This window comes from Prionailurus bengalensis, unplaced genomic scaffold (genome assembly GCF_016509475.1).
Source record: "Prionailurus bengalensis isolate Pbe53 unplaced genomic scaffold, Fcat_Pben_1.1_paternal_pri Un_scaffold_61, whole genome shotgun sequence".
NCBI lineage: Eukaryota > Metazoa > Chordata > Mammalia > Carnivora > Felidae > Prionailurus > Prionailurus bengalensis.
In genome coordinates, this window is record NW_025091162.1 from 208,052 (window position 1) to 228,585 (window position 20,534).

General features: G+C 46.7%; 2 gene segments (V, D, J or C); both read left to right on the top strand.

Moving 5' to 3' along the window:
* Window positions 1–3,918: 3,918 nt before the first annotated feature.
* On the top strand, window positions 3,919–4,570 carry LOC122478429. The segment is given in 2 exon segments: window positions 3,919–3,998; window positions 4,120–4,570. Coding segments are annotated over 2 exon segments (420 nt in total).
* A 10,755-nt stretch (window positions 4,571–15,325) lies between these two features.
* LOC122478423 lies at window positions 15,326–16,065 on the top strand. The segment is given in 2 exon segments: window positions 15,326–15,465; window positions 15,577–16,065. Coding segments are annotated over 2 exon segments (513 nt in total).
* The last annotated feature ends 4,469 nt before the right edge of the window (window positions 16,066–20,534 follow it).

Genomic DNA, 20,534 nt, shown 5'->3' on the forward strand with positions numbered 1-20,534 from the left:
TATTGTTAGTAGTCTAAATTATATTTGTTAGAATTCCTAACTCTAGATACCTCAGTTTTCTAGTGAAAATTAAATAGGAAGCAACTGTGAAATGTTTGCTATGCCAGTATTCTTTAGATTAGCAACTTTATGACTACATTTCACAATTCCTAGAAACATAATAAAATATTTAAATAAAGAACAACCCAAGTTTACTAATGGGCCCATATTTATCTTTATAGTTTTTCTATACTAAGACAAAAGTAGATAAAGAGATGGTTAGTATGAATGTTTTATTATTTTATCTTATTTACCATGCAAAACAAATAAAGAACTACAATTGTTAGGAAGCTATACTCTCCATAGCAATTGGTAGATTACATGCAATCCCTATCAAGTGTCCAAATGTCTATTTTGCACTCTAAGAAAACATGATCGTAAAATTTCTGTGGAATTGCAGGGACTCAGAACATCCAAAAAATCCTGAAGAAGAACACATTTTAAGGACTGACAACTCTAGATTTCAAAACTCACTGGGGCACCTGGGTGGCTCAGTTGGTTGGGCGTCCAACTTCTACTCAGGTCATGTTCTCACAGCTGGTGGTTTGAGCCCCGCGTTGGGCTCTGTGCTGAAAGCTCGGAGCCTGGAGCCTGCTTCGGATTCTGTGTCTCCCTCTCTTTCTGCTCCTCCTCAGCTCACACTCTGTGTCCATCTGTCTCTCTCTCAAAAATATATAAACATTAAAAAAATTTTTTTAAATTCCAAAGTCACAAAACTAACTTACGAAGCTACAGTCAAGACCAATGTGGTACCAGCCTATGGACAGACATAGAGATAAATTAAACATATCCCAGAGGCCATAAAGAAATCATTCATCTATGGTCAATTGATTTTCAAAAGGGTTCTCAGAGAATGTAGTCTGAAAAAAAGGTCACTCCAACCAATGGTGCTGGGCCAAGTAGCTATCCACACACAAAAGTATGAAGTTAGACCCTTACCACATACTATAAACAAAAATGGATGTAAAATGGGTCAAAGATCTAAATTTTAGAGCTAAAACTAGAAAGATCATAGAAGAAAGCAAGAGGGAAATCCCCATGATTTTTGAGCTTGGGAAGAGATTCTTCACGTAGGATATCATAAGAAACACCAAAAAAAAGGGGGGGTGGTGATCATCAATTGGGCTTCTCAGATGTTACTATTTTTGTACACCCAAAGAAACTATCAAGAAAGAAAATGCAACCCTAAGTACAACCCCATCTCCCAGAGGCCACTGAAGGAGATAAGAAATGTCTGGGACAGCCTAGCTCTAGCCATGGGTTCTCAGTAGGACTGTGACCACCATGGTTTAACCTCTTCTCCTGTGTTCTCTCCTTACTGCACAGGTAAGGACCGTCCTTGGTGACCCAAAGCAGCCTCTGAGCCTATGTCCACACCTTTGGATCAGACCTCCAAGCAGCTTCACCTCCATCCCTGCCCCATCACCCATGAGTGTCTGTGTTTGCAAGTTCTTTCTGCCAGCTTGTGCTGACTCAGACACCCTCCTTCTCCACATCTCTGAAGAATTAAATAGACTCATTTTCACCCTGAGAAATGGCATCATTGTTGTTTTAAGAAATATGCATAATGGTGCCAGTAGAAGACATGGAACCCTCGGCGGTATCTCCTGCAATTCAAGGCAGGGTCAAATACCACACCAGAGATCCCAGTGCCCTGTCATTTTCTGGATCCAAAGATGTTTTGACCAATGCATTTGTTCTGACATCTCTGGGATCCAGCGTGCAAGGAAGTGACTGTTAGTGTCATATATGCCAAGATTGTACCAATGCTTACACAGTGCTTTAGATCCATGTGGAAGTGAGAGAAAATCTCCCTCCACTCTCTAGACCTGGTGGCATCCCCTGTCAAGAGGTTCCAGGAGTGACTTTTGTTGTCAGATCTTCCAAAAGATTATTTGTTGTCCGGGAATAAGATGATCTGAGAGTGCCATATCCCTTCCTTCAGTTATGTCTTCAGAGTGATTCTTATCTGTCCTGTGTTCATATTTTCAAAGGCAAAACTAGCTTGTTCAGAGTTACAAATGACTCAGTGGAGAGAGCCTGGCTGGTTCAGTGGTTAGAGCATGCAACTCTTGACCTTGGGTTCCTGAGTTCAAGCCCCACTTTAGGTACAGACGTTACTTAAAAATAAGCTGTTGAGGGTCACCTGGGTGGCTCAGTTGGTTGAGCGTCCAACTCTTTGATTTCAGCTCAGGTCATGATCCCAGGGTGTTGGGATCGAGTCCTGTGTCAGACTCCACACTCACTTTCTCCCTTTTTCCTGTGATAGAGCTCTGCTGAGCTCCTGAATTCCCTGGTGCTAGGCAGTGCCTTCCCAATGAGCAGATCTGAACAGATCCCTTAACAAGGAAGATAGACAAAATGACTATTACACATGCAAAGTGATTTCCAACTTCATATGTCATTGTGGTATTACAAATTGAACAAGGACATACCAGAGGCCTCCCATGACCATGGGTAAAGTTCAATACAGTGCCAGCACCAATACTACCGAGGATGTGGGGCAGCAGGAACTCTCATTCACTGCTGGTGGGAGTGCGAAAAGCCCCATCACTTGGGAAGATTCCTTGGCAGTGGTTTCTACGGCAAACAAAGCCTTAAGGATATAATGCAAAAAGAACAGTCCTACAGCTTACTCTAAATGAGGTTCTTGTGTGCAAACGAGAATGTGCACCTAAATGTTTGTTGCTGTCTTATTTATGATTGCCAAGACTCCAAAGTGATTACCTTAGAATGGGTAAACAATATCTGTATGTCCACACATGGAATAGGACACAGGAGAAAGACATGAGTTATCAGGCCACAAAACACATGGGTGAAACTTCCATGCATATGTGTTAGTGTCAGAATCCACTGTGAAGAGTCTGCAACAGTGAGCAGGGGGGATGAGGGGCACGGACCCAGGCCCCAGCTCCAGGCCCTGGGTCACTGTGCATCCCGTGTCCACCAGACGGCACTGGTGCTCCCCCAATCCCTCTGCTGGTAGGTTCCCTATCCTTGTGTCTAGCAGGTGCTCTTGATGATTTGCACAGACAGGATTTTAAATCTCCCCGAACACGGAGGTGAGGTCGCAAGATGGCCTTGCAGTGGTCCCTGCTGGATGCCCAGCCCTGCTCTGTCCCCACACCTGCAGCACCTCATCAGGGTTTGCTGTGTCTTGTCTTCCCTGCTCTGGAGGGACCAGGCATGCCCACGCTACGTGTCCTCCTGTGTGAGTGTGTGTCCCCTAGGTGAGCTCCTGTCCACATCCGGCACCCAGAGCCAGCATGCATCGTCTGAGCTGTTCCATTGGGACAGATGGTTTCTCTTCCCTCTCCCGTGTGTCTTGTCCTCAGCTCCATAGTGGTTCACAGGTTGTACTGAGTCAGGACTGCATGTGTCCCTGTCATCAGACCCCATCCATGGAGGATGCCTGATGTAGAGCAGGACCCTTCTCTTTCCCTGGAGGGTCACTCTCAGGTGGTGGAAACACAGGCACCAGGGAAGCCTGCTTTGGGAAAGAAGAGGTTCACCCAGACACCAGCAGGGGGCACGGTGACAAGGTCTGGGGCTTTCTGCAGGATGGGGGCTCTCTGCTGAGTAGCCCTCCAGGACAGAAAGCCCCAGGACTGGACCCCTTGTTTCCAGTGGGGACAGGGCCGGTGTGTCCTCGCTGTTCCTGGAGGAGTCCCTGAACCTGGGCCTGTATGTGGTCCCAGCAGCTGCTTCTTCCAGGCCCACCCAGGGGGAAACTAGTGCATCACATAGTCTTCCTGTCAAGGGGCTGCAGACCTCTAAGTGCACAGGAGCAAGCAGCAGGGGTGGGTCTCATTTGCATGAGCAGCCCCTCCTTTTGAGCTCTGTGAACTGGGGATAAGAGAGGCCCAAAGCAGCCCAGCCCGGGCTCTGTGGTCTAGGAAGGGCGTGTGTCACGATGGCCTGGATTCCCGTCCTCGTCGTGCTCCTCTGCCACTACACAGGTAGGGACAGGACCCAGTGTCCCAGGGTGGGCCTGCAGCCAGAGTGAAACCCCTGTGGCTCAGCTCCCTAATCCCATGTGCGCTGTTCCTTCTCTTCCCTCTGCTGTGTCTGTGTTTGCAGGTTCCCTGTCCCAGCCTGTCGTGACTCAGCCAGCCTCCCTCTCTGCATCTCTGGGAACAACAGCCAGACTCACCTGCACTCTGAGCAGGGACATCAATGTTGGAAACTATAGCATATACTGGTACCAACAGAATCCAGGGAGCCCTCCCCAGTATCTCCTGTACTACTACTCAGACTCCAGTACACAGTTGGGACCTGGGGTCCCCACCCGCTTCTCTGGATCCAAAGATGCCTCGGCCAATGCAGGGCTTCTGCTCATCTCTGGGCTGCAGCCTGAGGACGAGGCTGACTATTACTGTGCAATCGGGCACAGTAGTGCTGGTCACAGTGACACAGACACATGGGGAAGTGGGACAAATACCCAGCCTGCTTAGACCACTGTAGTCTGAGTCTCTGAAGTCTAATGTAAATTGAATGCACAATTACTATACTTGGGTGTAGCTACTGGATCTGAAAGTCCTTCTTCCCAATTTCCTCTCAAACCTGTGTGAACTCTACGAAAAAAAGAAAAAAAAAAGGAAAGAAAAATGACAACAACAATAAAGCAAACCAAAGACAACAAAAAAGTTATAATGATGCAGAAATTTTGCCTAGTGGTTCACACGTAAAAATTAGAGCCTGTGGATTTGGCTTTTTTTTCTCTTCACAAGGGTCCATCAACTTGCCTTAGTTTTCTGATCAGAGTCTACAGACCGTGCCCACAGCAGACAGTCCTCCACAGCATGGCCTGTGTTCCTCCAGGGGTGAGAACAGAGGCCCTCCCTTCCCTCCAGGCTCCTGTGCTCAGGGCTGACTGAGTAGCTCTGTGTCCCAGCGAGGAGACACTAAGGAATCACAGACACAGAGCTGGCCTGGCCCACTGGCTAGGTACCTGCCCCTCATTTGTGATGTCGGGAGAGGGTGACTGTCCCCTGGGAGAAACTGTGTGTGCAAGTCAGCAAACTTCTCAGTGGGGCTTGTGAGGGAAAGGGGGGAGTGCCACCATTGCAGCAAAATTCTCAGTCTGCTTGGGGGATTTCACAGTCGTGAGGTTCCTACAGCTGACACCATCAGGGCCCACGGGCAGCCTTGTGGCTGGTTTCTGGAGCCCAGAGGAACGGACTGTGTCCTCCTCTCCTCTCCTGCCACATCGGGGTTGTCCGTGATCCATGCAGTAGAGGGGCTGCAGGGCACCATGTTGCATAAAGGAAGTCGATCCCCTGAGCCTTTCCAGGAGAAAGTCTTGTCATTTGTGACAACATGGACGAATCTGTGGGACATGACCTTGAGAGAAATAAGGTCTACACAGAAGGCAAATGCTTTATCTCATTTACATGTGGAACCTACAGGAAAAAGATAATAAAATCACTGTCAATTTTTAGTGATGAGGATGAGTTAGAATAAGGTAACACATATAAAGATGGGAAAGAGATTTGTGTGAGTGCAACTTCTTAAACATAATTTGCATTTTCAGCTAGTAATTTTTAATTATGAAAATACAACAGATATTTACTCTTTACATTACTTTCTTGTGCAATTCAGAGATATGAAATATATTCGCCATGTTGTGTGACCATCACGACTCTCCGTTTCTCAAACTTTTTATCATCCCAAACAGTAACTATGCACCCAGTAGGAAAATGGGTCAGCTGGGTATACACAAAAGCCCAGGCCCCAGGAGCCCATGCCAATGCAGGAAGCAGCAGAGGGCAGAGGGCAGATCCCATGGGGCTCTTTGCCGATGTGGCCTGACCCAGGTGGGAGTGTCGTTAGGCTGTGCTTCTTACCCCAGAATGACCATATGTGTGCATGCCCATGGCACGGGGATCTGTGTGCCCACTGAAGGGGGTCCAAAAACTCCACCTTTATTTCCCAAAGTGTGTCAGGGATCATCCGTGAGACCTGAGATACTCCTATGAGGCATCTGCTATATGATTCATGCTTATTCTTGTCTGAATTCCCTGCAAAATCCATGTGTGCTCTCCTCCAGAGACTGAGGAAAGGCCTCATTTTCAGTCTACGTTCTCTGTGCTTGTCAAGGGGAACTTGCACTTATTTCTGACCTTTTTATTTATATTATTTGGGTACTTTCAGCTTTATTTATTTATTTTAAGAGAGAGAGAGGGAGAAGGAGCAGAGAGAGAGGGAGAGAGAATCCCAAGCAGGCTCAGAACTCAGCTCAGGGCTCAATTATAGAAGTTGAGGTCATGACCTGAACTGAAATCAAGAGTCTGACACCCAACCGACTGAGCCACCCTATTTCTGGCCTTTGGAATCTAGAGCATTGATATATGTGTCTCTTTTGGGGCCGATACCATACCAATTATAGGTAATGTAGAAAATTCAAAGTTTGATAGATGATAGAGAGATAGAATATACTCACGTGATCTATAGCCATGCACTGTCATTGATCTACCTCATCGAGGTCAGTGCAGAGGGTAATGGGGACTTGCCCGCCAGAACGGGAAGTGAGATGAGAAGACTGGGCTGTCCCCTCAGGGCTCCCAAAATGCTGTGGAGGGGCGTGCATGCTCTCTGCTCTTGTGCTCACTGGGCGGAAACATCCTCCTCCAGCGGTCAATGAGTCTTGGCCCCAACAACACAAGTCTCTAAGTAGTGGGAGGAGCCCAGGGTGATTCATGCTGAGGAGGCCCTGTGTCTGCAGCAAGGACTGAGGTGTGGTGGCACCTGCAGAAGCCCTGAGGGAGGAGAAGATCTGGCCCTGTGTGGGGGTGGACAGTATGCCAGGCTGACTGAAGTCCTTAGTGCCCTGGTGTCTCTCTCACAGCTCCAGGATGTCCCTTCCAGTCATGGGTGTGGCTGGACACTGAGACAGCAGGGGGCGCTGTGGGCCTGTCCCTGAGGGGTGTGTGTGGGGGCAGAGGTCCCAGCTGAGCACCCAGGCCTGGAGCCCTGCCTTGTGCCCCCTGCAAAATTGTGCCTAGAGGAGTTTCCCTAGTCCCACCCCACACTCAGCTGTCACCACATTCAGTCCCAGGGGAGGGAGAGATTTGCATGAAGGCTTCCTCTCTCTCTTCCAGGAAGGCAGAGGATAAGAGAGGCTTTGTGCAGGTGTCTCCCTTGAGGGCTCAGAAGCACAGCCTGGGGTGTCTCCACCCTGGTCTGGATCCCTCCCCTCCTCACCTTCCTTGCTCTCTGCTCAGGTTACTGGCTGTGGAAAGCAGAAGCATTGCTTCTGGGGACCCCTAAGTTGCTTGTTTCCCCCATTTTGAGAACACACTGTGAGTAATAACCTGATACTGACCTGTGTCTCCACTGCTGTGTTGCTGGGTCCTGGGCACTGTCTGTGTTGACACAGGAAGCCTCTTTATCAGGGTCTGTGGGCTAGAAGGTCACCCTCAGCTGCACTGGAATCAGCAACCATGTTGGGTCGTATTATGTGGGCTGGTACCCACAGATTCCCCACCGTGTCCCCAAAGCTGAGATGCTCAGAAGCACTAGGCCCTCCGGGATCCCAGCTGGGTTCTCGAGAACAGGGCCTCTCTGATCATCTCGGGCCTGCGGCCTGAGGACAAGGCTGGTCATTACTGACACAGTGCTCTAAGCCCGTGGGCAAATGATACAGCAACGTGCCCCAGTTTCCCATGGTCACTGCCAGTGACGAATAAACAGGGAGACCGAGGACACCCCGGAAGGTCTGAGGGTCTGAATCTCTGAGCACAGAACAACTATGAAGAGTCAGTGACAGTAGCTTCGTCTTGTGTTGTTTTCTTCTGAAAATAAGACAAATCTCTTAAGATAATTTACAGGCATAAAGTGCAGTGATTTAAATGGTACGATTCAGTGGTCTGTAGTATGTTTCCTGAGTTTGGCAAACATCATCAGGATCAAATTGACAACATTTCCATTACCTTCAGAAAAACCTCTGACCCCCGAGCAGTGAGTCCATGGCCCCCCTGCATCAGCCCTTTGGAGCCAAAAATTCCTTTCTGTCTGCAGTGATTTTCCTGTTGTGCACATTTCACAGGTGCCGAATCACACCACGTGCCCCCGGAAGCGCACCTTTCAGTGGCATTAGCGTGTGCATTGTTGAAGGAACATCACGGGCACCATATTTAAATACAGGGAACGTTTCATCGTTTCATCTAGAGACGTGTTCATCTTGTGCCGAGGACACGCGGATCTATCTAGATGGCTGCCAATTTTAATAGAGGCTGTCGAAATAACATAATTATTTTCCATGATGGTGTGTAATCACATATTCTTTTTTAAAAGTTTATTTTCCGATGGCTATTGTCCCCCATTGTCAATTTTTATTTTGTAGATTTTTGCATACTGCAATTTTGTTCAATAATTTAGCCGGCGTTGTTTATTATTATGAAGAATAATATTATGTGTTACGGTCCATATTTCAAGTTTTTGTCTCATACCTTTTTCCTTTCCTTGTGGTGGGGAGGTGGGCTCTCTGGCCTTTATCTTTTTCCCATTCCCTCATGCCCAGCAGACTCTACATGTCTCCTCCACCCTCTTTTTCCTTCGTGAGATGTTTCCAGAGCGTCCCTCCTGACTTGGCTTTCTCTCCCATCTACCCACAGCATTGCATCTGAGACCTCCTGTTTCACTATTGCTGGCCCTGGATGCCCGTCCTGTGGTCAGGGCTTGGGTCTCTCCACTTGCTGTCCTGTGTCTTCACTCTCAGGGGCTGCTTCGAGTGATGGTGGTTCAGACCCACGGCTAGCTTTCCCCTTCTATCACCCCAGCCTTTTCGGGAACTGACTTCTCTTTCCACTGACACTCATGATTTGTGGTGTGAGCCTGGGAGCCAGGCCACCAGGGATTCTGGGCTGGTTTTGTGTTCATTTATCATTGATTTTCACTTCCAGGTTGGAGAAGTTGATACATAATAAGTCTCATTTGGATATGACTTCAGCTACCCAGAATTTTTCATGAAAAATATTGTTAAGTCTAAACTAATAACAATAAAAGGAGACCTCCCTTAACAACAGATACCTTTAAAATTATTTCATTTTTTTCTAACTTACTTTGATATAAAGGGTGAAAATGAGCAGACAAAGATAATTTTAAGAAAACTGTTACTTAATATTTGTCTGAAATTTCTTATTAAGAGACTTAAATGTCACTAAAACCACAGGTAGAGAGTAGAGAGAAGAAGGCAGGTTTCCAAGTTAAGGGATGAAATATATTACTTAGAAGTGTTGGAGCTCCTTTGAGTTCACTCCTTGGTGAGGTACAGGCAGAGGCTTCAGCAGATGCTGTCACACAAAGGAAACTTTATTTGCCACAGATAAGGGGATCAGGGACAAGAATTATCAAAGCTGTGTCTCCCTGAGTGGAGGCGAGTGGGTTCCTTTCGTTCGGGGTTAGGATGGATACCCAGAAAAGGGAGTTTTGTCATCTTATGCAAGAGTGGGCATGAGGTTGTGTAGGAATGTGGAGCACAGGAGCTTGTGTGCCCATCATGTGGTAGGTCAATGAAGCTTGTCCTCCTCCTAGGGCAGAGACTTAACGTTATAAAGAGGCAGAGGTCCCTGGAGGACACTCCCTGGTCCATCTGCACTGGTGGAGCTGTTGCAGGAGATAAAACTGGTCTAGGCTCCCAGGCTCTTTCTGCTGTTTGCCTCTGAAATACAAGAACATTCCTGTGAAAAAGAAGGGTTGTCAGCGGGGGTCCTGCTGGTGACTGTTTTAACCTCATTAACCTGTGGGGCAAGTTTTCAATCCTGCAAAAACACCTCAAGCATGTGCTTTAGGTCAAAGTTTACTTTTGTTCCTGCACTGGGACTTTTCCTCTGGGTCACTGTCTCTGAAGCACTCAGGCTATTTCCTGGCCTGGTGGAGACTGGTAGGTTGGCATCCCCTTTGTTCTCCTCAAACCCTGAACTCCTGATCTTGTTGCATTTCTGTTTTCCTTTCCTCCCAGGAAAGTGCTCAGTATGGGTGTTGGGCAAGTAGAACCTGCAGGGCACAGACCACAGAAAATAGCTCGGGGCCTCAAATGAGTGCTCTTGGGGCAGGAAAGCTGTCTCCTCTTTATATACAGAGATTGTTTTCCCACCTGGGGACCCCTTCAGTTCTGCTTTCAGACGGCTCAGGGTATTTAGTTTAAAAACATGGTGCTAACAAGCGGCCCTGGATGGCTTAGTCAGTTGAATGTCAGACCTCAGCTCAAGTCATGATCTCCTGGTTTGTGATTTCAATTCCCAAGTCCACCTGTATGCTGTCAGCAAGGAGCCAGCCTAGGGGCTAAGGCAGACAGGGGGAACAACCTCAGGGTTAACAAGGCACCTTTTCTTTTGTTAACCATCTCTGCTCTGGGCTGCTTTGCCTGCAGTGTAGAGGTCTGTAGCTCAATTTACCTGTTTATCTAACTTGGTCCTTTCCTCCAGTGAAAGCAGCTTTTCTGCTATAGTGCTAAGTTGGAGAGTGCTTCTGCCCTAAATGCCTACTCTGGCTTACCTCATATACCTTTGTATGGGGAGCCTTTGTGCCTGTTCTTATTTTAGGCCTTTTCCCCTCCCTCTCTATTCTGGGGGCTCTGCAACCCCTTTCTATTCTGGGGTGCCTTTGCAGCTCCCTATTCTTGGGATGCCTTTATATCCACCTAGTCTTGGGGTGCCAATCTGGTTTGCCCAAACTCAGTTGCCAGAGTGCAGCTCCAGCAGATCCAGGGGTTCCCGAAGGATGAACAGCCTTGGCGATAAAGTGAAAATAAAAGAAAACTAAAATAAAAAACTAAAATAAAAACAAAAAATAAAAATGGACACAGACAACAGCAATGTGTTGAACCGGCCGATTTATTGCAGGAAATGTGGAATTATATACGTTAGTGATTTCCTTGTAGCATACGTCAACTATGTTTTTCTAACATTACCTAATTTTGAAAATGTTCCTATGTGTAAACAACCTTTAAGAAATAACATGGTGATTTTGCCCTAACTTTCCCGCATACCCTTTGATTATAGATTAATTTCTTACATTATTCCATTATGCATCTGCGTTTGTCTATAATCTACAAAGGATTTGCTTAGCTGTTCTGGTGAAAGGCCCTCCATTTCTTAACACCTCAAGTGGAACAGTTATAGGGACATGACCTCCTAACCACATGAGGCCAGAAGAACAATGTGTTTGCCTCGGTCCGAGGTGCCAGAAAGGGGCTGAAAAAGCCTTAGAAACCCATGCCTCATACATTCTCAGAGAGACAATGCACCTAGGAACCAATGAACCATTCTGTAGCTTAACCGACTAGGTTCAGTCACCATTTGGAATGCCTCCGGGGGCCAGGTGGGCCTAGGAGGTTGAAGTCACCTGTGCCCAGAGATACACTCCTTAGTTGCCCGAGTGAGGCTTTCAGATCCGTATGTCTCTCCTTACAGGCCCTCTTTGCTGGCAAACGCATGAGGCTATCCTTCCTGCAAGTAGAGGAGTCTCCATAAGGGATGGCAAGGGCTAACCGTAAGGCCGGACAATTTCTTGCGGAACCTTAATTTCTTCCCTAATGGTTGTTTTCCCAGGGGGCCTGCCGAGCGCAATTCCCCAACAGACAATACCCCAGGTACTTTTAAGGCCAAGTTACATAAAAGCAGGAGTACAAGACGCTTCACTGTCGGAGGGCCGCCATGCAGTCACCAATCTGTCCACTGCCTGGGGTCTGCCACTCAGGCTGGGAGAGCTCGGCTTCCAGCACTCACTTGTGAGCATTCTATGGCGTTGTATTTCTTTATGCCTTGTTAGCCCCTTGGTGTAAGCCCGGGAGACTCCGACGCTTATGTCCCACAGTGAACATCGTCTTTTGTTGTCAATAAGAAAACAAAACATGAGCCTGATAACAATTAGTGGGTGACACCATGAAACTTACATTCTAGCTTCTATTTTCTAGTGTGGAGTCTGGGTAGATGATACTTTCTCACTTCAAGGAGATTGAAGAAGTCTGACTGTGCACTGTAGACAGGGACAGCCCTAACAATGGACTACAGAGAGGAATGTGAGAAATGAAGGATCACAGGGTGTCTGACTTGGGATGCCCTGAAGAGAGTCTCATACATTCACAGCGGGAGTAGCCATCACGGCCATGTGCACCTGCAGCCAGTCAGCTGGGGGACTCAGCTGGAGAGGGAGCAGTATGTGGATTTGAGGGTGTGGGTGGTCAGTGAGGCGGGTGGGACTAAACCTCGAGGGGTATTTGGAATGGATTGTGATCATGCTAATGATGACCCAGGATTTTAAGAAAGTGAGGAGGGATAGGGAGTCTAAGGAAATGAAGAAACCAGCAGGAAAAGGGAGAGAGAAAATGCCATTTCTTCCATGTCATAAGTATCCTCTCACCCACCCTCATATTGGACAAGAGGGAGTGGTATCTGTCTCACCAGGCTTCCTGCCTTGTCTCCTTGACACCAAAGGAGAAGTAGAAATAAATCAGTTGCGATAATAGCCAAAGTATTAAATGACAGCTGAGGGGCCCCTGGGTGGCTCCGTCAGTTAAATACGTGACTTCGGTTCAGGTCATGATCTCATGGCTACTGAGTTCAAGTGCCATGTCGGGCTCTCTGCTGACAACTCGGAGCCTCCAGCCTGCTTCCCATTCTGTCTCCCTCTCTCTCTGCCCTTCCCTCCCTTGGGTTCCATCTGTCTCTCTCTCAGATATGTATAAACATTAAAAAAATTAAAAAAGAAATACCGATGAAAGCATCTCCCTCACTCTCTCAGGTGGGATGAATTCTCTTCCACTTCCTGCATAGCTCAAGACCTATTTGTGCTCATGGAAAAGAATGAATGAGTATATGAATGAGAGTGATAAAAGTTTTCAGAGAACAAAATATAGAAGAGTACATCTTCAGTTTGGTAAAGAAAACTATAAAACACCTTCCCTTCGGTGAACACACACAGAGATGAAGCACTGAAAGCTTTCCCACCTCGGGTAGGGAGCAAGGCCACCATGTGCTATCTCAACACTGCTGTTCCATAGGACTGGATGTGCCCGTCAGAACCATAATGCAAGACAAACAATGAGAGGCATTCAGATGAAGAAGAACAAGAGACAATTGTCCCATTTCAGGTGAGAGAATGACCTACAGGAAAACTACAAAGGAAGCTACAATTGAGTATGCAAATATATAAATTCAAAGAGTCATAAATAATTTTGGAAACATTTTAGAATAAAGATCAACATAGAAAGATCATATAGATGTATACATGCTAGCAATAAACAGGTGAAAATAATAAAAAAAACCTTAAAACCACTCGATGAACTATTTAGGGGCATATTTCACAAAACAAGTATAGGCCACAGGTGCTGAAATCTGGACAATGCTGGTAAATGTAATCAAAGTGGATCTAAAACAAGGAAAGATAAGTTCCGTTCATGGGTTAGAACACTCATTATAGTAAATATGCCAGTTCTTCCGAAATTGGATAAAAGTGTAATTCAGTTCCTGTCCTAGCAAGTCAGGGTGGTATGGATAGAGGATAGACACATTGGCCAAGATAACAGAACATAAAACCCAGAAACGGACCCACAGAGTGAAGGATAAACACTTTTTTTCTTTTACAAAGTAGAAGAAGCCTTTCCGAGGAGAAAGGATGGACTTTTGGACAAATGGCCACAGAACAATTGGATATCCTGAGAGAGAAATGAATCATACATAAAACTCATTTTATATATATTAAAAAATCACTAAAAGGATTATAGACATATCTAAAACATAAAGCTACAAACATAATAAAGGAAAAAATATTCAGGATCTTGGGTTTCTATAAAAATGTTTAAATAAGACACTGTCAGGCTAACCCATGAAAAAACAAAACAAGAAAAACAAAAAATGACACTTGCTAAATAGGACTTCATCAAATATAAATTCAGTGTTATTTCCTTAGCTTTTTAATGTAGTAAGCCAAGGAAATTACCTAAAAATATAGAAGATTAACATAATACTCAATTTAATGGCCAGTAGCTGGAATCCATTGCTTTAACGCACAGGAGTTTTCAAACATTCACGAGATAGACATATTCTCAATTGTAGGCCAGAGGAGGGACATGAGGTCTGGAGTATCTTCTGCAAAGAACGGGCAACTTACCATTTAATTGAGGTAAATGCCTCCAAATCCTATGGACTAGGGCTTCTTTGGAGACTGAAAAATACTACATTGAACATGGGAAGCACTATAGGGTCACATTATCCAAGATTCAGCTCAATGATGTGTGAATAAACAGAAGTGAGGAAACCCGCTGGGCTCTCAGGGCTGTGAAAACATAGTGGGGTGTGTGCCCTTCAGCCAGGAGGGGGCGCTGTGGGACTGCCCTGTCTCCCTACACAGGGCCTCAGTGGGGACCATTCACTAAAAGGAACCTGGGACTGGGGACTGGGCCCTGTACTTCCTGAGGGAGACTCAGCAGCTGCGTCCTTTCTGGTGTGGCAGAGTCCCCACTTGAGCAAGGACATGTGTATTGCCTCAACAGGTGCTTCCTTGCAGGGGTCTCCCCAGTGGTGAAGCCAACCTCCATCGTCCCCAGTATGTGATGTGAGGTGGCAAGAGTGACAGCTGACAAAGATTTTCAGTGTGGAACCCTGTAGGAATGCACACGAGGATGTGGGCTTCTACCCACAACCTGGAGAAAAGGTCTCCCTGTGTCCTCAGTGCTGAGGGAGCTTCTGGGAAAGGAAAACTCTCAGACCAGAGAGGAAGCAGGGAAGGGGGAAGAAATCGGCCTCCTGCACAGAACTGGCCATGTGTCAATGTGGACCCATCGCTCTGTGGCCCTGATCCTCATCTGTGTGGTTGTACAAGAGTCACCACGTCAGTGCTGCCCCATCAATAATAGCCAAGGGCGCTGTGGACAGACTCACTATGCGGAGCCAGAGGAGAGCACAGTGTGTCGTCAGGGGATCGGAGGCCACACAGGGGACACCTGTCCTGTCCCGAAGGAAGGGGATGGTGGACAGAACAGTGGGAAGGCAGGAACTCTGATGAGATCTGCTCACCATGTCACATATGCTGTGTCTGGGCCTGGACACCAGGGGGTGGTCGTCACCTGCTTCTGAGGGTCAGCCATGATTAGACCTGGGACCTGTATGTGGACAATGCCTGTGCCCTCTGCTCAGGACTCCAAACTGTGACCTCCCGTCTCCTGGCATGGCCCCAGAGACCACCTCCCCGTCCAACCCACCTGACATCCTCAGGCAGAGGGACTTGACCCAGGGTCAGTGAAGTGTCAGAGAGCTGCTGGTCTGATTTGCATGGATGGGCCCTCCCTCTCTCAGAGGATGAAAAGGGGAAGGAAGGGATTAGAGGAGATCTGCTCAGCTGTGGATCCACAGAAGGCAGGGTCGGTGATGACCTCCACCATGGCCTGGTTCCCTCTTCTCCTCGCCCTCCTCATCTACTGCACAGGTGACTAGATGAGGGAACAGAGGAAGTGGTCCAGGGAGGACACGTGGGCCTTGGATTCTCCTCTGGTCTCTAGATTCCAGCATCCCCCTCTCTTTGTCTCTCCCCTTCCAGGGTCCTGGGCCCAGTCTGAGCTGACTCAGCCGCCCTCAGTGTCTGGGGGCCTGGGCCAGAAGGTCACCATCTCCTGTGATGGAAGCATCACCAACATTGGTAGAATTAATGTGAACTGGTACCAACAGCTTCCAGGAAAGGCCCCTAAACTCCTCATCTATGGTAATAACAGACGACCGTCAAGTGTCACTGACAGATTTTCTGGCTCCAAGTCTGGCACCACAGGCTCCTTGACCATCACTGGGCTCCAGGCTGAGGACGAGGCTGATTATTACTGCCAGTCTCTTGATATTACTCAAGGTGCTGACACAGTGCTCCAGGCCTGTGGGGAAGTGAGACAAAAACCTGCTGTCCCCACAGCAATGGGACTTCCTGTGCAGCCCTGACCTTTTGGCCAAGTCAAGTGCTTCTTTGTTTGTTTCGTACAAACTAGGGTCTGAGACCCTCCACAACCCATATGTCTACAAAGTCTTTCCACATTCTTTGCAATTCCTCCTTGAAGCCTGTCTTTCAGATCAATATACTGTGTGATTTTCTCAAACTGAGCACAAATTTCTGGGTGCCAGGGGCAGACTGCCCTGAGGACAGGGTCCATGACAGTTCACAGCAGAAACAGGAACACAAATCCAGCTCTGTCTGAGTCAGGACACATCAGGAGTGTCCGCTATGTGTCCTGGTAACAAAAGCTCCCACTAATTGCCCCTAAATCCTCATCTATTATGATAGTTGGATCCATTGTGGATCCTGATTCCCTCTTTGGCTCCATGTCTAGCAACTCTGGCTCCCAGATCTTCCCTGGGCTGAGGGCGGAGGGCTGAGGGCTGAAGAGGAGGCTTCTGGTCCCTGCCCCTATTGGGACAGCATCGTGGGCTCACACAGAGTCCCAGGCCCATGAGAACTGAAAGCAGAACCCCTTTCTCATCTGCTGGGAGGGTGAGGCCCCATCAGCTGCTCAGGTTCAGCCTGTGACTTTTGCTTCTGATGCTCCTGCTGCTGCCACCATGGTGCAGGCAGCACCACCTGGGAGTGAGGGCTCCTCCTTCCCTTCTGTCCCCAACGTCACTCACAGCAGCCCCTTCCTAGACAAAGGGTCTCAAAGGACACAGAAAGCTCATTCGTCCATCACGTTGAGACACAAGGTCTCTAAGTTCATGGACTGAGGGTCGTAGGTCCAGTGTTCTCAGCTCCCACCTGACTTCTGAGGAAGCCAGGGTCTCCATCCTTGGCCAATTACCTACTTCTAGAAGTTTCCGGACCTATGTAATCCTCTTATTAGTCTTCAGTAGAAAGAACTGTTCTTTTGGCTCTTTGGGATGACTTCTTCTCTCACCGCAGCACCAGCCCCAGAGTATATATGACTAAATCACATTTTTTTTTTTGCCTTTTGAAATGAATCCCTGTCCATTCCCATCAATGCTGAGAACCAATCAGTGATTTTCTTATTCACTTGCAGTGCCTACTACTTACAGAAAGATGTTGAATAATAATGGTGTTTAGGTCACATTAGCCTTTTCATCTTGTAGAAATGTCCTCCCCACCCCCATCTCATTACCTAATTTTCTGGGTGTGGGACTGAGTTCTCTGTGTGTGGGAGACTCTGTGTTATCACAGAGTCTGTGAATGTGACAAATGAAACTATGATCTCTGAGGGCCGTTACTGTATTTTGTGTATTGTGTTAGTGTATTATTTATTTCTTTATTCGTCTATTTGCATCTAATTTAGTTAGCATATAGTCCAATAATAATTTCAGGAGTAGATTCCAGTGATTCATCCCCTATGTATAACACCCAGTGCTCATCCCAAGTGTCTTCCTTAATGCCTCTTACCCATTTAGCCCACAACCCCCCCACAACCCCGCCAGCAACCCTCAGTTTGTTCTCTATATGTAAGAGTCTCTTATGTTTTGTCTCCCTCTTTGTTTTTATATTATTTTTGCTATCCTTCCCTTATGTTCATCTGGTTTGTATCTTAAGTTGCTCATATGAGTGAAGTCATAGGATGTTTCTCTTTCTCTGACTGGCTAATTTCACTTAGCATAATATCCTCCAGTTCCATCCCCGTAGTTGAAATGGCAAGATTTCTTTCTTTTGATTGCCGAGTAATTATATATATATATATATATATATATATATATATATATATATACATACATACCACATCTTCTTTTTCCATTCATCTGTCGATGAACATTTGGACTCTTTCCATACTTTGGCTATTGTCGATAGTGCTGCTAGAAACATTGGGGTGTCTGTGCCCCTTTGAAACAGCACACTTGTATCCCTTGGACAAATACCTAGTAGTGCAATTTCTGGATTGTAGGGTAGTAGTTTTTTTTCTGTTTTCCCACTCAATTTTTTTTAAATTTTTTTTCAACGTTTATTTATTTTTGGGACAGAGAGAGACAGAGCATGAACGGGGGATGGGCAGAGAGAGAGGGAGACACAGAATCGGAAACAGGCTCCAGGCTCCGAGCCATCAGCCCAGAGCCCGACGCGGGGCTCGAACTCACGGACCGTGAGATCGTGACCTGGCTGAAGTCGGACGCTTAACCGACTGCGCCCCCCAGGCGCCCCCCACTCAATTTTTTAAAAAATATAACTTATTGTCAAATTGGTTTGCATACAACACTCAGTGCTCATCCCAACAAGTACCCTCCTCAATGCCCATCCTCCATGGGTAGTTCCATTTTTAGTTTTTTGAGGAACCTCCATACTGTTTTTGAGAGTGACGGAACCAGTTTGCATTCCCACCAGCAGTGCAAGTGAGATCCTTTTTCTCCGCATCCTTGGCAATATCTGTTTTTGCCTGAGTTATTAATGTTAGCCCTTCTGACTGGTGTGAGATGGTATCTCATTGTGTTTGTATTTCTTTGATGTATTTCTTTGATGATGGGTGATGTAGAAATTTTTTCATGTGTCTTTAACCATTGGGATGTCCTCTTTGGAAAAGTGTCTATTCATGTCTTTTGCCCATTTCTTCACTGGAATATTTGTTTTGGGGGGATGGTTTGGTGTTTGAGGGTATGTGGGAAAGGCTGGGACAATCCTGTTTGTCCCCTGCCAGCAGGGACACCATTCAGGGCCTCCAGGGTTTCAGGCATCAGTGTGCTCACTAGATGATGCTGACCTGCCAGGACCTGGGGATTATCACCACCCAGACCACCTCTATCGCTGTATTAGTTCATTAAAGCCTCCTCTGTGTGCTCCCACTTGTGAAAGCCCTGGGCATGGAAGCTGGACAGACAGACAGAAAGGGTTCACTTGAGTGCAGCCACTCCACCCCCATGGAAGTTTCTGGAGCTATAAATATACTATGGGGAGCTCAGTCTGCACAATAGAGCTGGGTATCTACCATGACCTGGGCTTCTCTACTACTCACCCTCCCCACTCTCTGCACAGGTGAAGGCAGGCCTTACCCAGGACAAGTGGGAGATCCCCCCACCCTGATCCGGGAGATCCGGGGTCACTGCCCCACACCTTGCACAGGGCTCTTCACCCAGTCAAGTGGGACAAGACCTCTCTCTGCTGCCCTTGTTCCACCCATCTTGTCTCTGTTACTTAGTGTCACCAGCACTAGTCAGAGTCAGCGACTAGTCCTCACTGAGGAGATCTCTGCCGTCACGGCCAAGCAACACAGGCCTACCTAAGGCCATGACGGCCATCTGGATATTCAAGAATGACCACTTGGCCTTTGCCATCAATGCTAAGTAATAACCATTGATTTTGGCTTTTTAATTACATTTTCTAGCTATTGAGGAATAATTTGAAAATAAAAGAAGTGAAGATCTCCTTTACCTGTTCTTGATCTTTGTGGAAATCGTCTCCTCACTACTGCAAGAACTAAGATGTGAGCCTCAGGACTACATCATCCGTGTGCACGAGAGTGTGTGTTTTACCATATTATACATGTATCTGTTTGTATTTTTATGTGGGTTTTATTAGGATATGGTGTTAAATCTAGTGAAAGGCCCTTTTGAGACTAATTGGGGCAATATGGTCATATCTCTTGATGTAATAATATGGTGTGTAATATAAAACTCTTTCTTATTATGTAACCCAATTTGTATCATTGGAATCAATCACACTTAATGATACTATCAATTTGTAAATATGGTATTGAGGTCTCCTTGTCAATATTTTGTACCCAATATTTCTATCAATATTTCATGATACTCTTCTACTATTTTCCTTTTTGTGAAAAGTATTTTGAAAGTGTATTTATGAGTTTTATAACATTTTTAAAAGAAGTAAGAAATATTCAATACCGTGTTATATTATGAAAAAATATGAAGCATATAAATTGGAATCATCTAAATTCTGAGGTTTTGTTAGATGTCCCTTGTGAAAACATCTGTACCTAATGTATTTCTGTGGAGTGGTTCTGTAATAACATTTTCCATTTTTATATTGAAATTGGTCTATTCAGTCAATGTATTTCTAGGGCAGCCAATTTTGTAACTTCTAAGAAACTATGTATTTAATGTATTCTTACTAAGATGTACCACTTACAAGTTCTTTTTATTCATTTTTCATTTTTCCATGTGAGATTAACAGGATGCACTGTGGGACAGCCCTGTGGTCCCTACACAGCTGATCAGTGAGGACCAATCACTCAAAGGAGACCAGACCTGGAGGCTTTGTGTTGTCGCAGCAGGTGCTACCTCCCAGGGCTCCCCGGGCAGGAGTTCCACCCCCATCCTCCGCAGTGTGTGGTGTGAGCTGAGCTCCAGCACCAGGGCTGAGGGAGGGGCTGGGTAGGCACTGGATGGACCTCATTGGAGGTCCTCATTGGACCTCATGCACAGCCCCTCCTGTGGCAGAGGGTGGAGGAGAAAAGGAGGCCTGGGGTGGCCCAGCCCAGTGTGGGGACCAGGGTTCTGTCACCATGGCCTGGGCGCTGCTCCTCCTCCTACTCCTCCTTCACTGCACAGGTAGGGACAGGCCTTATGGACACGGGG